Below are 18,384 nucleotides of genomic sequence, written 5' to 3'. Positions count from 1 at the left end.
GGGTAACTTGCACTTCTGTGGGGCACCATTAATGCAGAAACATATGTACATATTTTGGAGCAACATATGCTGCCATCCAGACGCTGTCAGGAAAACACCAAACTACATTCTGCCTGAATTATAAGTGCATGGCTGCGTAAGCAGAGAGTGCGGGTACTAAATTGGTCTGCCTGCGGTCCTGACTTGTCACTGATTGAGAATGTGTGGCACGTTATGAAGCTCAAAATACGGCAACAAAGGTCCCGTACAACTGTACAGCTGAAAGCCTTCATAATGGATGAATGGGGGAAATGTCCATTAACTAAACTCAAACAACTGGTGTCATCAGTGCCCAAACGTTTAAGAAGTGTTATTAAACGACACAGTGGTAAACTCGACTGTCCCAACTTTTTGAATTGAAGACTTTGTCCTTGTACTGCTGTGCAATACAATGAAATTACTGGAACGTGCGGCAGTCATCAGATTTGACACAAGTGTATGAATTCAAATAACTATTAAATTTACAAGATTAAAAATCAAATATTGTGTTTTGGTGTTTTCAATATAGTACAGGGTGAATAGAGTTTACAAATCACTTTTGTTTTTATTAGCATTTTCCATACTGTACCAGTATTTTGGAATTGGGATTGTACTTGGAGCCCAGGAGGGCTATTTTTCTCCTATTTCCTCAGATGGGGAGTTTTTTTGCTTTCCTTTCCTCCTGCTGTAATTCATAAGAAACTGCCTCTTCCCACTGTTTTAATAAGCTCTATATGTATCTGTAATGACTTGAAATATGTAACTTCATTTTTTCAGCAAAAGAAATGCAGATCTGTAAATGTAGATACATAGATGCTTTGTAGATGTACACATTTTTCCACGAGTAAAAACCATATTGTTTAATCTGTTAGGTACAAGTGCTTCAGAACATTAAAAAGCTTAATCAACGTAAGTATAATCAAAGTAACTTCAGTACCTGAGTAGTGTTCACTTTGACACTTTTTCAATTATACTTAAGTAATTTTTGTTAATGTAATACCACGTAGTCTGTTGCCCTATGTAGTATAGTAGAATAGTTTCTTGCACAATGTTGCTACAGCATGGCTTGTCTGTGAGGCTGGACAGCTCCATCATCCCAAATGGCTGCCACAGAAAACACAGAAGCCTGTAGATATTCACAACATATCCTTGACAATTTTCACCAGTCTGCATTCGAGCAATCAAAATCTGCCCAGAGCAGGTTGCTAAGCTACAGTGTTCAAATGCTCTAACAGCTACTACTACTGGTTCTGTCTCTGCTGTATGTTTTTATTCTCAAACACAAAAATACAGTTATGCTTTCTGTGAATTTCTTAAACTTTTATAAATCGAGAACTAGATCAGCTCAGCTTAAATGTTGCAAATAAGCCAGGATTTTTAAATAGTAAAATGACTGATGTATTAGATAATAACCTGGTGCTTCCTGCTGTTTTACGACATCAAAAGAAAGGTGTGACAACGAATTAAGCTGTCGCTGACATCTGAGATCTGACAATGGCAGCCAGGATGGCGAGTGCTTCATCCCCGGTGTACTGTGCTCAACGCATAGGAAGCTTTTGTGAGTGAAACCTCTTTCAAAGGAGCTTTGCTTAGCTGTCCTGAACAGATGTTTCAGAAGGCAATGCACCATTAGATATATCAGTAGGACCACTCAGCTTTTTGACAAAACCGTCACTTCCAGTCAGTCTCCTGTCAGTCCCACGGGTTGGCACAGTCCTCCCACACTCCTGAGATAATAGCCAACAGGACAAAAACAGTGGCCTACTGACATTTTGCTTTTTCATCTTCTCCCTCTCAGAATTCCACTGCCTGGCTATAACCACCCCAAAATCAAAACTGTCCTTGTCCTCCTCTAAATCCGACCTTTTCCCACAGATGTCACATCTCCAAATGAGTTTCTATTCTTCTGAAATTTACTTACAACTTTGCATAGTGTGTACAAAATAATTTCTATTTATCTATAATTTCTATTTCATCAATATTCTCCTGCTCCTTGGCTTTGGGTTTTTGTTCCTCTGTGACACTGTAGAAATATAAGTACATAAAACAGAAAGAAATGATACATAATACTCTACAGAGGGCAGTAAGAAAACAAATGATGGGAGTGGGGAAGGGGCAGTGCAGCGTTCTCTTTCGACCGCAGGAAGACATACTGTTCAACTGAAAGGCAAGGGTATCACCGTCAGTCACGGGGTCATGAAGTCTCATCCTGAAAGAATCTTGAAAAGAAAAACCAGGCTTTCTGGTGGGGTGAGAATGCCAGTACTGAAAGAAGAGCAGACACCTGGTGTGTACAACTCAAACCAGAGGCAGCGGCTGCTTTCACTGCTAGTGCGCCAAAGAAGTGTGCCCGGAATACAGAGTAGCGCTGGCAGCAGTCGGAATCCTCATGCAGCTCGTTTCTCGACAAACCTTCCTATCTTCAAATCTGTTTCTGGCCATTCTACCCATGATAGTGAAAGAGCTACCTCCATTTCTATTTTAAAAAAAAAAAAAAAAGAAGAAAAATATCTATTAAATCCTACTAATGTGACAGCTGCGACCAGCCATGTCAACTGTGCTGGTACTGCTCAATGAAGCCGAAACTTTCCTGTAACCAACTTTTGGGAGAAGTGCAGTAACAAAATTCACATGTCCCCATCCATTCATTTACTTCAGACTAAACAGGAAACCCAAAGTAGAGCTCTGGATGGAGAGGGTTAATCTGTAATGACACTGCTTCATTTCCTTCCTCTTTTCACACATAACAAGAGATAAACTCAAGCAATTCCACAATCCTTCCTCTGCTCCATAGCCACAAGGCTCACTTTTCCTTCTCTGGAAGGATCTTTAAACACAGAATCCCTGACTCAAACTACAGTTATACAGCAGATTTACTTCAATTTATTTCAATCTTTGCAACAAACCAAAAGAAAATACCCCCATTACAACTCATTTGAGTACTGCATTACAGTTTCCCTATGCAAATGTTAGGGTTTCACTCATGAATCCAAAACACTGAGTACAGGGTTAGCAACAACTTTCTCTTTGGGAATGAACAAGTCTGACACATTAACCCTGAAGGAGAAACTATCCCACTGCTTTCTGTGTCTTCACACTACAGGGCTCAGGTTGACCAGCACTAAAACTCCTCTGTACAAATACCTCTCATTACTTTTCTGAGATTGTCATTTTCTCCAGGTGGTATAAGAAAGGGGCAAAAGGCCATAGTGAGAATGCAAGACATTATGACAGGATGAGCAATTTGATTCCTGTGGTCACAGGGTATGCTGGCTTTTGGTTAATCTCACCAATCGACTAAGCACCTCATCTCAGCTGGTTTTCCAAACGGAAATCAGTCATTTGATGGAAGCTCAAAAGACCTCCAGGCATAAGGCATGCTAGTACCAGAGGTGTCTGCTCCAGACTTATCACGTCAGGTTTCTTCTTGCTTCCTGCAGAGTTCAGTGAGACACTTACTTAGCGGAGCCCCGAAAAGGACTGTATCCAGCGCTTTCAGCTGCAACTTTTGGACATGGCTGCGGTCCAGCATCTTTAGGACCGACTGGGTCAGAGTGACATTCTTCACAGCGAGCCTGGGGGTAAGGGTGAAACAGGGTATGGAAAACGATCCCGTAATAGCAAAAATTAGGGTTGAATGAAACTTAATTTTAAACTCTTCCAAAAATAACAAGACTACTGTCATTTCTATGGTATTTAGCAGCAAAAAATTCAGAAAGACGGCATTAGCTGTAACTGTGTTAAATTATAGCTTACCTGGGCATGGCACTGCCATTAAGTTGCATCTTCCGGAAGGCCTCCACATACTGCGGTAGCTCCACATACGTGATGAGCCATTCCACCACCTCATCCACGGTCCAGTTGTATACTGTGAAGACAGAGGGCCACTATCACCCAGAATCCTACAGGCAATCTGTGCACAGATGCCAAGATGGGGGCGGACGGCTCCACCACCTGCTCCACTGCTGACACTGCAGAGGAGTATGAGAATGCACAACCACTTGGCATTCCTAGAGCTCCATCCTGAACCGGCTTGCACGGTGATCTCTGCACCCAGGCACACGTTCTCGGTCATGGTCAAATGCTGTTTCTATGACCATATCTCCTAACAGTCATCACACTGGGCATCACACAGTCTTTGAGAACTCTGTGTGAAAACACATTGCCTGTATTCACAAACTGGCTACTGAGCAACGCACAGAGAGCAAGGGGACCCATTCCGGCTGTCCTGTGGCAGGAAGTCCAGAGAAGGGTGTATGGTGGAACATGACATGGTTTCCCTGTTCTGAACATCTGGGATACATGGAAGATTTTTTTTACTTCCTCTATTTCATTGAGGAACCCAGAGTTACACATGTGCCAATGTCACTTACATATGTTATTTGTGAACTCTAACCTTTGTATCCAGACCTGCATGACTGAAGTCCAAAAGCAATGGGAGAAATAAGTAGCCTATGCATTCAAAATAATGCAAATTTGTGCAACAAATGCAAAGTGCACATTTTTTGCCAAGTTACATATCACTCATGTTTCTTCATTAACAGTTCTGTGTGCTATACAGTAAATGAGAAATTTACAGTGATTGTGGGGCAATAGATTAAAAAGGAAATTACTGGGAACACTGGCACCTCAACACTCCTGGCATGTAGGTTCAAAGAACATCCTGGCTCTGTCCAGATAAAGTCTGAGCTTTTTCTTGTGTTCATGAGTGTGTTGCATGTGAATCTAAATTGCTCTTATTGACCGATTAGATTCTCATAGAGGTTTGTGCTCCACACTTCCAGGGATCACCTCTGGATCAATGAAACCATACATATGTAGTCTCTGAACATGAATGAATTGATGAGATAACACAATAATTGTGATGAAAACCCAGGTTAAATTAATAGCTCCCTTAAGACAAATAAGAGGTTGACAAGTTGAAGCAAAATCCCAAAAGACTGGAGGTGATGCTAAAGCATAATACAAATTTTAAAGGGAATGTTACTGAAAGCATCACCTAATAACATTCATCTGTTGTACAGAAGTATGTAGTCCATTTTGCCTTTTCATTCTCACGATATGTACCGCTCAACTTCTCGTTTATGCTCATTCTCTTTAGACTTGACTACTGCAGTTCTCTATAGAAGGGTTGCTTTCATCTACTATGTTATGCTTTACACTTCTACTCAACCACTGCTAAAAAGTTTCTCCATTGGCTTGTTATGGGTGCTATCATCTGGGTCAAGGCTCATCCACACTTACAGCTCTCTACATGATTATGGCCTTTATCTTCGATCTGTCCTCACCTTCCTTCATGACACCTCTGAGCTCCCTCTTGTTAACCATTCCATGCTGCACCTCTCCAAATGCGATCAGAAAGCAAATTCTCATTCAACCTCAAACTTTCTCAGTGACCTAAAGTTTTGGTGCCTCTTGAAGACCTGCCTTGGGGCCTATTGGCTTCATTTCTGCTATGACATTTTGCAGACTTTACCTAACACACACATCAGTCTCACAGTGATGTTGATTTTGTTAATGGGTGCTAAATGCAGTATAGCACTTCATTTCAGACTGTCATGTGATTACTGCCTTTGTATTGTTATAAGCCATAATGTACTTCATTTATCCTGCCCACTTATGTAAGTTGAATAAACAAATTATTCTTTTAGACCAGCTGGCTATGTCAGTTCACATATGGCATTTCAGAAGGTGACAGGCATCCACCAGTATGCTGCAACGCAGGATTTGTATCCGCTCAATCTTCCTGGAGGATCTTGTTTCTAAAACACCTTCTGCCCTTTTCTGAGTTACCCTGGGATGATGTTCTTTCCCATCTAACTACCAGCTTGTTCTGATTCTAGAGTACTATGGCATCTGTCAACTGCTTACACAGTCCTGAGCACTGACATCATCACATTGCAGAGGTCTCCAACACTCAGGTTTCAGGTCTAGTTATGGTATCTGTGTTTGTTTGGGGTCACACCTATCTAAATCACTACATACTGTATTTCACATATAAGTTGGAGAGCACTTACTCAGGCTTTATCATCTGTGACTCTAAAAGAATGAAGTAGTGTTTTGCTTTGGTTTACACTGCACCAAATTACACTTTGTACCCTGCATCAAAGCTAACCATCAACCTGCACCTGTCCTGATTAGAGACCGATCATAAATTTCAGATTTAATTTTTCATCTGGGTATAATGCACATGAAACCACTTAGGAAGCTGGTGCTTTGTTCATTTTACATCAAAATGATACTACACATTTCAGCATTTTCCTCCATAACATTTGCAACTGTATTCTTTTAGGGGAGCAAGTATATTACAGGTTCGGGAAAACCCATTGTTACAACAGGCGTTGTTGTTCAAAGAAATGTCACATACTGGTAGCAAATGGAGTACTGAACACTAAACACGTAAGTGCCAAACAATACCTGGCCTTTGGGGAGGGTGGGTGGAAGTACACGATGTAAATGGCACAAAGGAATGTGGGGTAGGTTGGATTACTAGGAGTGGTAGAAACAGAACTAGCGATGTTATTTCAACAACTGAATAAAAGAGTAAGCTGCCTACTGGTTTACAAACTGGTTTTGTGTGGGAAAGTTGATATTTAACCTGAATCAATCCAGTAATATCATACAGCTGTATAAATGGCTATCACTGCAAGCTCTAGAAAAGGAAATACACTCTGTAAACTAATGATGGTATACCTTTTCACCTACATTTTTACACAGGCACAGTAATTTAACTGGCTGGAGTAGAGAGGATGCTTTCAAAGACAGGAAAGTGAACACCACCTTCAGAGCCCTTCCAAGCATTCCACAAGTCCTCCACGCTGATAAACTGGTCATCCCCATGGAAGCTGTTGTGCTTAGCCTTGGGGTCATGGTAGTTCAGGTCCTCCCTCAGGAACTGTAGCACAAGGACAGAATCAGTTTTACAGGATAATCAAACAGACAAAAATGACCTCATTTTTACCATTTTTTACTTTAATTTTATAAAGACAAATGACAGAGAGGAGCAGATAAGCTAAGTAAGATTCATACGTTCAGTTGAGCCCAGACTTGAAAATGTAAGCATGGAATTTTAAGCCATCCGCCTCGTGTGTTCTGAAATGGGCGATGTCCTCTGAGCTGAATGTGAACCGAAGCAGACTTAAGAGATGAGAGGAGCTCAAAGCCCTGAGAGGCCAAGAACTCCACTGAAGACAAAGGACTTTTCAGGATCTTCCTACATCAAACCTTGCCCATTCAACCCAGGTAGAGCTCACACTGACTTTTCTAAAAGGGAGACCAGCTATCAATAACAGTGAATCATATTGCAACCAGTCCAAACAAAGATGGAATCCATCATTTTTAACTCACCTGACAAAACAGGCAAAGTACAGCAGTCTGTTTCAAAGGAACGTTACAAATGTGCTGATGTCCCTCCAGCAAATTTATTAATCTCTTACATGTGTTCTGCTTGTCCTAAAGTAGCAGAGCATGTTGCAAAAGAAGTGGAGTTCCTTAAAAAAAAAAAAAGGATAAACTAACAATGTCACTGGCAACAAATTTTGTTGAGGTGAAGCAATTAGCCAAGTACTCTCAGCAGAACTAGCCAGGAAATGGGATGATTATTGGACCCAAAATGAACATTACACAGGATTATTTCATTCGTTTTACCAGCAGTTTCTATGTAAGCAGAAGGTGTCACATTGGAAAAGATATCCAAAAAATAACAAATTAAATAGGTCCAAATCCAACTTTAGGAATCAGGGGCTTTTCTTTTAACAAAAATAAATACTATGTTCCAGGAATTTTATTTCCTCCACAATAGTCTGCATGACAACATGGTTTGTTACATTCATTTACTTTCAGACATTCTCAGTAAACACCATGTGTCTGTCCAAAGATACTGTGACAAAGCATGGTAGGAAAATTTTTTTTTTTGCAAGAATCCGGAAGTATTTAGTGTACAGTTTTCTCAGTGAGGTGATCATTTACTGAGCTGATCTGGGTCAGACATGGACAGCCCCAAGTTCACATTTCCAGTTCTTTACTTAGCACAACAGTTTTATTCAGTAGTTTTGTTCTCAGCAAGAAGCAAACACACTGTGTTTACCCTGAACTTAATGCAATAACGAACACCTAAGCCTTCTTAAAAACTTGAAAATGTACAAGAGTTAATATTTTTTAAACTGTTAAAATATTTCGGTGGTGATATACAACCAAAAGCGAACAACAAAGGGAGAGCAGTAACTACACTAACTTCAACTACAGCAACAACTTGTCCCCAAAAAAATCATGTCACAGAGAAACTACCAATTAGGTAAGTCCAATAACACTTATAAATATATATGTATATTATATATAAAAAAAAAAAAAAAAAAACTTAAAAAAGAAAATGACTATTATGACCAAGTGAAATCAACACCATTAGCAGTCCTGCCCTCCACCACCTCTATGCTACGAGACTTACAAGACTATCCTGAGTTCCTACAGTTCTTGGTCACATTGTAGCAATAGTTGTTTAACCAATACTTTAATGCACATTTTACAACAGACACCATGCAATATTACAGGCTTGTGATACCGAGGGAGACAACTGTTCATTTGTGTACTCAAGACTATGAATGCATTATTGATTTTAAATCTGGCCCCATTTTTTTTTTTTTTTTTTTTAACTCAGCAAAAATATGCGCAATGAAAATTAAAGGTCAGATTTACTTTACATCAATCAATGTTTTGCTTTGCTCCGCAAGCATGGAGGTGTAGTAGGCTTGCGCCTGGTGAGCATCATTTCTTTTCTTTCTGTGGCCAGAATCCAAGCAAAAGCTGGGAAGTGTCTTTGAAAATGTGTAACTCAGATCACAGGAAGAGGTAAAAGCACAGCTTTCAGGATTTCAGATGGCCATTTTCTATAGTTTCTTTTGTGCTCAATTTGGTTTTTGCCATTTCTGTTCTGCCTCAACTTGGTCATGTCCCCATTTTGTTTCGATACCGCTAATAAAAGCCTTATATCTGTAGGGAAAACAAGTTTAGCAGAGAAAAGGCAGCACAACCAGACATGAAGCAGTCAGTGCCACATGGAGCCATTATGGCTCAGATTAATCCTAGTGTTACCAAAAGCACGGGAGCCACAGAGCACTTACCCCGTCTGTCTCCACCACATCCACGTTGCCATTGGCATCGTCATCCATCTGCTTATGGATACTGCGGATGGCCTCAAAGCTCAAGACTGCATTCTCATCCTGGCAGAGTGGCTCATCGATCCGGCACAGCTCTGGTGAACAAGGAGACAGCGGCAAAAGTGAAAAATTTCACACAAACATCAATAAACTATAAATTGTTACATTTTCTGCTTAATAAACAATAGTATACCAAGAAATTACAAATACACACAGATACAGAATGACCATATTTAGCAGTACTGATTGAAAGTATCATGGCATTTGTGGTGTTTACCATAGGGATGGGGACATGTGACTATAGCATGTGGTGCTTCCCAAAGCAAACATATCGACTTTTTGCCAAAGTCTCAATAATAAATAGAAGGCAGACAAGCTCACAGTCTTAATATACAACCGGTTCTCACATAATGAGTAAAATTCATTCCAAACAAAGTACCACTGTGGAGAGCGTAACTTGCCAATATTCCAACAAAAAAATGTATTGAAATATCATAGTAAAAGGTCTTTTATGCATGTTACCCAATGCCTTTTTCACTTTGTTTGCAACCTTTTCAGGAGGTATTTAATTTCACCCATGTATGTTTCTGACAAAGAAAGTTCATAAGCTCACTGCCCATGTCTCTCACTGTGCAAAACACACAAACTACTGCATTACAGGTGCTGCAAAGCTCCTAGCAAACATTGAGATGACCTCTGATTGTGAATTTACAATAAATGTATACATGTTATAAAAGCTTATTTAAATAACAGCACGATGGCACAGCTAGTAGTGCTGCGGTCTCACAGCGCCTGGGTGGTGCGAGAGGACATGGGTTCCAATCCCTGCTCAGTCTGTGTGAAGTCTGCATGGGTTTCTTCTGGGTGCTCTGGTTTCCTCCCACAGTCCAAAGACAGGCTGTTCAGGTTTACCCATGGTGTGTGAGTGACAGAAAAACAGAGTGTGTTCCACTGATGTATGGGTGAGTGACCCATTGTAAGCAGTGTAAGTCATCTTGGTGAATAAGGTGTGTGGGCTGATACTACTACATAGTATCCACTGGAAGTCGCTTAGAAGAAAAGCGTCTGTTAATAAATGTAATATTTACAAGTTTATACTTTATTTGTAAAAATCCATACTGAATCTACCATTTCACTTATAATTTAATCAATGGTTGTGACTAGTTGACATTGTCAGTGCAACAGGAAGAAGCTTGTTTTTCAAAGTCAGAACTGCGACTGTGTTAATAAAGGAATATGACTTCATCCAGTGCCTACACCAACAGTGAAGAGCTCAACGACCACCATTCGAACCCTACTGATACATAAGTGGTCATTGTTTCCAGGGAAATGTAAAGGTTGATACACTAGACAGAAAATGGCATGGTTGACTGGAATGAGGGACAAAAACTTTTTGGGTTTGAGACTCCAAGTCAAACGCCCGTTGTGGAAGTAAAATGAAGACACAATGAGCAAAAATGCAGTTTTCCAGAACAATAAGAACACTGAATATGGGTACATATTTTCATAAGGCATTTCAGTGGTTTATTATTGGATGAGATTGCTTTCTATAAGAGCTGAGTACCCAGAAACAGCTTACATGCTGTCAAAAACCAGAATTAGGAAACAAAATTATTGGGAGTCTTGCTAGAGAAAAAAACTAGTGGTTGCACCGAGGGTAATTACAGCAGTGAGAGTTGAAAAGAAGATGTGATGAACTAAAAATAATTTAACTTATTAACATTTCAATGGAATAAGTTCCATCCATTTTTCTGTAATCAGCCATCCTGACCACAAAGAAACCTTCATACTCTATGGAAGAAGCTCACAAAAGGTATGCATATCAGCATATATTCCTAAACCTGACTTTTTCAAGGAATTTTGCATGCACACATTTTACACCCAACTCTGTAACCCTGTAGTTGATAAATGAGGCTTCCTAATCTCATGTGTTCAAAATTTCACTTCAACAGAGGAGCTTCTTCATCCATGGTGGACATCACAAAAAATGGACACTATAGCTAATTGCTTAAGTGAGTCCAGCCAGTGCCTATTTTGAGACTGAAAATCCAGTTCAGTTTCTGTGGCAAATTAAAGGGGAAAAATAGGGAGGAAGAGAACTGTAAAGTTTATTCGGGCCAAAGAAACAAACGATGCTCACTCAGGGCACAGGGAAACCGACTGTGCCTCCATGCATGCTTGAACAAGTGCACTATTGCTGGGAAAGTATGGCCACCATTCGGCAAAACGCAATGCGAGTGTGAGGGACAAAAGAGGATGCCGGCGACATATTACTCAAAACAGCAAACCTTCCAACTTGGTATCATCACACAGTGCTCTCAAGCAAGCTGCCCCACAAACCATGGGCCAACACTGAGATCATGCAGCAACTGCAAAGCTGTACACTGTACTTGACTAACTTGACCAAGGTCCAGCAGACAACAATGGGGCAGTATGCTTAATATGTAAGCTGTACATGAATTTAAAAAATAAAAAGAAAAGCCCCGAACCCTTTCCGGCCTTTCAACTCATACAGCGAGTAAGAAACAGCGGTGGGTAAATGCAGATCCTGCCCACAGGCTGTTTTTAAATGTGAGCTATAGGCAGAAGGATAGTAAGCGGACCTCCCGTCTCACACGCAACTAAACCCACAATGGTGAGCGCTTCAATGGACCAACTGGTTTGAAGTATAGATCACACTCACAAGACACACAAATGGGACATGCAACCCTCCACTCAACACACTGCTGTGTTAGGAAATTGGTTAAATTACTAACAGAGGCATACCAACACACACAAAATTAAACTAACACTTTTGTCCATGAAGACTTACAATCCAAGATATTCTAAACTACCTGCAGCCATTTTGCTATTTATACAACAGAGCAATGTTACATACAAACAGTCACACACATTAAGGTAAATTTAGAGTCACAAATTCACGTACAAAAAAAATGGTGCAACTGGTGGAAACCCACTCAAACACAGGGAGAACAAAAAACTCCAGAGCTTGTGTCAAATTTGATCCCACATTAAAAACCACAGCTCAAGAGCAGTGAGGCATGAGCATTGCTTCCTTTGCCACTGTGCAAACAAAGCACTAAATAATTCTCTCAAATACATTTATCATTCTTATTCATCCACTTTCCTGAACCTCATGTTGACTGTATGCTGGCTGTTGATTCCCGTCCACCCAAACAAACCAGGAAACCCCCAAAACACCAAATATTGTGCTTGCTCGATACTCGGAAAGAAGCAGTTTCCTTCAGGAAATGCAAAATAAAACAACAATAAGCAATAAAGGAAACTCACCCTTAGCTTGGGCAACAGAGTGATGGTTAAAACAATTCAAAGTATTTTACTATAGTTTATGAAGCATGTTTTTCCATCAACTGGCTTAAACAACTGCAATTAAGTGAAAAGTTTAATGCTTACAAACTTTCAAGACCCAGATCGATGCAGGTCAACAATAAACATCCTGCATTCACAGGCATGGTCCTCAACTCCAGCAATCCTCCCTCTGCATTGCACTGACAACTCAAAGACACCCCAAGGTCTCCTCGTAGATCCCCAATTGTGGGCACTGGCTCTGTCGGCTTTCATCTCGGAGGGACCAGCTGATGGGAGAAATCTGAGCCAAGCTGACTCCTCCCTTACTAGCAAATGGTCTGCTCTCAGGTGTCTACATAATCTTTAAGATGAACAAGATTAAGCCCACTGCAGTCAAAACATCAACAGTATCTGTACAGAAATGGAGAATTAAGAACCGAAAATGCTGTTGGGGAAGAAAAAAAAAAAAAAGATTTGTTTAAAATCTGTTTAATAATCTTTACAATGACTCAAGCATTTTGTCGCAGGCTTTAACTTCACAATACATTGCATATATAATATTTTAAGCTTTTTCTGAAAAAATTTCTCACCGTTGAGTAGAGGCTTTCCCCTGAAAATTTCTACACAATTATCATGAAGACAAATAACATTATGATGGCCAAAGCTCACGGACAATGGGGCATTTTTGTAAATGGAGGTAGGTTCTTGGTGGTGGAAGAAAGACTCTTAGAAAAGGGTGGCTGACAAGAAAATAAACAGTAACAAAGGCCTTTCCTTTGAAACCTTCCCCTCTATCCCTCAGTAGATTGTGTGCATGCTAAAGTAAACATTACCCATTTAAAATACTGCTCATGAACAACGAAAGCAAAAAAAAAAAAAAATACATCTTCTCTGAGCTAAAACCAATGGCGGCTTTTCGACCCTGTAGCAAAGAGAACAGCTGTGCCATATGTGCTGTATTATTACAATTTTTAGTAGTACAATACTATTAAAATTCAATTTCCTATTGAAATATTCAAGCGTTTTAAATGAAGACAACACAAAAGAATCTGTGCAGCAACTAAGACGTGTTGCCTAGCTACCCAAAACCGCTATCCAAACTTGTACTTCAGATTAAAGATAAAGCTGTAGGCAAGGAAAGTGTGATGGACTGCCCAAAGCTTCATAAAATGTACACGGAGTACTTAACCTGTCAGAATAATGCCGTATTCCTCACTGAAATGCCTTATAGCTGAAGGGGGGGCTTGACATCAATCCCAAGCAAATACAGTTCAGAAATGGCAGCCGCAAGTGTGAAACGTGACCATGGTTTACAGAAAGTAAATGTCTTGTCAAGTGCTTCACTGCACCAGCAAATGGTGCCTAAGGAAGACCATAACAGCAGGCCATCCATCCACATTTTCAGCTTGGGTGAAAGGAGTGGGACAGGTGGTACATACAAGGGCAGCTCTGAGTGACTACCAGGGCCACCAAAACACAACTTGGTAACAATGCCATCCGACACAGAGCGTCAAACGCATCAAATCTGCTGCCCTGCAAGTCAAATGAAGTTCCCCATCTGCTCAGTTCACCCTTGTGCATTGAAACTGATTTGGTTTGCAAACTTTTTGCCTATTTCCAAAGTCATCAATCATGCCCTCCTCCATGTACACCCAGTAGGAGATTAAGTTGTGCTGCCTGCATATTTATCTTTTCTTGCCTTGCCAACAGGCATTGAAGATCTGACTCCGGCACCATTTTCCAGCAGTTAAAACGGGCAGCACCCAGACACAGAGTGTCCCAGTGCTCAATTTTGTCATTAGTGTCTTTGTTTGGACAATCAAAAAGTTTCTGACAATCTGTAAAATCTTTAAAAAGCGAGTGCCAGGTCAGAGCGGATGCAAAAAGACTCTGACCCTTGACTGTACCGCTTCTGCTGAAACTCTACACACATGGCTGCTCCCAGCTAATTGCTCAAACGTTGAACTCAAAACAGGACTTTAAATAGGACACGGTTCATTACGAGGAACAACCGGATACGGGGAGAGATGACAGCATGTGCCAGGGAGCAATTCAACAAAAGTCTGCAAGTGCTCTGAGCTTCACATAATGGTAACATGGCTTTCAAGTCATTAAGTGCAGTCATTTTGAGCACCTTAACCGTGCTTATGAAACTCAAGAACAGTATCCAAAGGTCCTGTAATTGGGACCTTTTGAGCAACTTGACTTTTCCTAGGCATGTGATTGCATATAGACGTTTAAAAAAAAAAAAAAAAAAAATTGCAGTACTGCATAGGTCACATCCTTAAACTAACATTGTCCAAAATTAGTCTCCAGCACCTCTGAATACATTGTGAGCACCATAAACAAAATAAAACAGTTATACTTAAACATTTGCACAATAAGGCATAAACCAAGGTAGAAACTTGGCTCAATGGCATGAAAGGCCAGGCAGAGAGTCTCTTTCAGCGTGGGTAAAACCAAGCACTGCAATGCAGTTCTGGACTTTGATATGACAACTGTCACTTTGATTAAATAAAAATTTACATTTATTCATTTAGCACACGCTTTCTCCAAAGCGACATACATCTCACAGAAAACACAATTTGTGCATTACCTTAGGAGTAAGAGACATAGCTGCAGATGTATGATTCTTAAGGACAGTTCGTTTCCGTCACCATATGCATCTGCATCCATCACACAAGTATGAAAAATGTATAAGGTAAATAATGTTGTGAAGATTTTGAAAAGAACTTTCTAACACATTCCTATACGTCACAGTTTATAGTGAAACTGTCAGGTAAATTATTTATTTGGTAAGCTGGCCGTTGCTAGTTGAACTAAAGCAGCAAGACAGAAGCGAGAATAATTGTCTCCAGAAAACAGTACAATGGTACAAATACCATTAATAGCAATACAATCCTTACACTGCAAGCCACATACAACCAGGTGTAAACCTCTGTATGCTCTGAAGCCCAGGTAAAGTCGACAACCCAGAAAAGTCATCATCAGATACAAAATGTACCTTACCAAATGAAATGGAAAAACCTTTCATTCTCAGGTCAAAACTCAGAGCAAGTCTCTTCAGCTGCGACTGAGTTTCACTTAGAAAAGAACTCTGGACCACAAGATCCAGATTCAAATATTTATCTCTACATCAGTCAATCTTTATAAACATAAAATAAACTGTACACTCTCGTTCAATTCACAATGCTACTGTCAGGCTGTTTATGTTCAGCATGTGCTCGTGCTGACCAGCTCCTGCTGTCATTCTCTGTCAAGTCTATCGTTTACTCCACAACAACGCACAGCGCTGTCAAAGCCGTTCACCGTTAAATGTTGACATTTCACTGCTGCCACAAAGTCAGAAAGGACAGTGCCCAATGTAGAATGTGTGCCTGTACTATTCCCGTCATTGCCGGATTAAGTGCTGTACACTTTCTAAATACAGCAACAGTGTAAGAGATGGCTGGAGAAGGTTCACAGTACTGACACGTTCATTTTCAACCTCCAAAACTAGCGGCTTTACTGCAGTATTTTGACAAAGCAAGTACGAGGTCTCATAGGTCACATCACAAACTTAGAGTTTTTTTTTTTTTTAAAAAAAATGCTTTCAGATCAGTACAATACTTACCCGATACTCCATTTTCAGCATGTGTGTGATCCGCACTGATTTTGCCTGGTCTATATCCCAAAAGGCAGAAGCAAGCTATCCACAGGGTCACCCACTTGCTGAAATCCATAGTGTATTTCGGGGGCTGAAACAGGTAAGTCAAGAGGTCGTCAGCATCAGTATTTACCAGTGTATTCACCCCATTTTGACAGCAGACAGTTTGGAGTTGGGCAACATACAATCTGTTGAGCTCGGGCAAGAAAGACTAAGGAATACTTAGCAAGCTATCGGATCACCCAGTGTTAATCATAGTAACGTGATCTAAGGAGCCAGCAATCTGCCAACACCATACATTCAAACAACATCGGTGAACCATGCAAGATGTCCACCAACATGGCTCAGTACAATTTTTCATCATAACTCCTGCAACTACAGCAGAAAGAAATGTGAAAAGATGTTTAAGACCCCTTACAAGCATTTAGGAATTTGCAAATTCCGACTGTAAAATAACAGTTGTTTAAGATTACACCTTCACAACACCTTGGACCTGGTTGTCAAAAGTGACACGTTGCCGGCGTCGGAATCATCTCAATCTCACCTCAATTACCACATCCTACTCACGAACTGCAGCAAATATTATATGCAATTGCTATAAATAATGAGAAATGACTCAAACCGTGGATTTACCCGTTTAGGTTTGTTAATTATTCTTTGCTTAGATCGTTTTATCCACCACAGCATATTTCACCATCGCAGATATATAACAGGCCATTCTATCAATTAATATATCAATATTCATGCAGATTACATTTTATTCATTTAGGTAATGCTTTTCTCCAAAGCAACTTTACATTACACCCGCAATTATTTACCCATGATTTATACAGCGGTTTTCACTGATTTATTTACAATTTTTTTTGTAAATAAAAGCCAAGGGTACTACAGCTGGTGGTGGGATTCAAACCTGCAACCTCTGGGTTCAAAGGCAACAGCTGTGGCCGCTACCAGCAGGGTGAATAAGGTGATTGAGGTAGAGCAGTGGGGCACGAGCACGCCACGAGGACGTCTACCTGCTCCTATGTATGTAAAGGGTGTACAGTTAGTGTTTCTGCGGTTTTTTTTTTACGGGTTAACATCGTTTATGTGTGTGCATCTGTGTGATTGCATATTCACCAGTTTCAGCCTTCAGTTCAGGTCTGCTGCATGAGTGGCAGTGCGGTGTCCGGTTCATTCCCCTCGGAGCCCCATGGCATCTGAAACACAGAGAGCCGATTCAGTCTGTCAGCGGTGCGCGGTCCCTCCGAAACCCCTACAAACGACTGTGTGTCCGCTGCCGCCTCGTCTGTCCTCCCTCGGCGAGCGGCTGACGGTCGGGCTGCGACCGTGGAGACGCGCCGACGGAAGCGTGCTGTGTGTCAGAGCAACAACACCACACACACACACTGACTGACTGACTACAGCGAACGTTAACGTTTGATACGAGTTACCGCCTTCACGGACCAAAAAAAACTGCCGAATAAACGCAAGACACCGTGGTCGTGGACTCTGGCGCAGCTGCCCTCTCTACTTACTCTTTACTTCACGTCGACGACTCTCATCACTCCCACCGAACCGCTGGAACTCCTGCAGGGGCTACGCTGCGGCTCCGCTAACAGGACAAACGCGAGCTCGAAAGCCGCAGCGCTGCCGAGTGGCTGCATAACACCGCAGCGCCCCCTGCATGCGGGGAGGACCTTTGGTGCGGCTGCCCCCTAGAGGAGCGGAGGGGACGCAGCACGACCACACGTGACCACAAATGGACCGTATTAAATGCGTTTTCGGGCAGCACAAATTCAAAATATGAAACTTGTCAAAGCAATACACACACACACACTTTCAGAACCGCTTGTCGCATACAGGGTCGTGGGGAACCGGAGCCTACCCGGCAACACAGGGCGTAAGGGACACACCCAGGACGGGGCGCCAGTCCGCCGCAAGGCACCCCAAGCGGGACTCGAACCCCAGACCCCCCGGAGAGCAGGACTGTGGCCCAACCCACTGCGCCACCGCACCCCTCGAAGCAATGCATTATTACTAAAATTATTATTATTATTATTCTTAACTCCTTTCCTTGAAGGTGCATTTACCATAATCATTGCATTATTTTACCAACTAATTAAGCTTTATTTAAATGAGCACTTTAGAGATGGGGCTTGAACCAACACTCTTCTGTTTACATCTCTATATCCTACACTGCAGCGTTGTCTGCAGTTTCAGTTCAACAAACAACTTTTAAATTTAAGTACACGGTTCAATTTTCACCATCACTCACAC

At 41.2% G+C, this 18,384-nt stretch overlaps 1 protein-coding gene across 3 annotated transcripts in view; it reads right to left on the bottom strand.

The window, feature by feature from the left end:
• stim1a (stromal interaction molecule 1a) overlaps nt 1–17,764 on the bottom strand; it is a 37,638-nt gene extending 19,874 nt beyond the window's left edge. For all 3 annotated transcript variants that reach the window (XM_018758796.2, XM_018758794.2, XM_018758795.2), the window contains exons 1-7: nt 17,643–17,764; nt 17,245–17,324; nt 16,093–16,216; nt 9,135–9,265; nt 6,799–6,913; nt 3,775–3,886; nt 3,478–3,593 (exon numbers count right to left, since the gene is read on the bottom strand). In XM_018758796.2, coding sequence (XP_018614312.2) covers nt 3,478–3,593; nt 3,775–3,886; nt 6,799–6,913; nt 9,135–9,265; nt 16,093–16,201 — 583 coding nt within the window. In that variant the 5' untranslated portion in view covers nt 16,202–16,216; nt 17,245–17,324; nt 17,643–17,764. The remainder of the gene's footprint in view (nt 1–3,477; nt 3,594–3,774; nt 3,887–6,798; nt 6,914–9,134; nt 9,266–16,092; nt 16,217–17,244; nt 17,325–17,642) is intronic.
• Between the last annotated feature and the right edge of the window lie 620 nt (nt 17,765–18,384).

The sequence above is a fragment of the Scleropages formosus genome, chromosome 10, assembly GCF_900964775.1.
Source record: "Scleropages formosus chromosome 10, fSclFor1.1, whole genome shotgun sequence".
Classification (NCBI taxonomy): domain Eukaryota; kingdom Metazoa; phylum Chordata; class Actinopteri; order Osteoglossiformes; family Osteoglossidae; genus Scleropages; species Scleropages formosus.
Note: the sequence above shows the minus strand (reverse complement) of the source record. Positions and strands in the feature narration are given on the sequence as shown.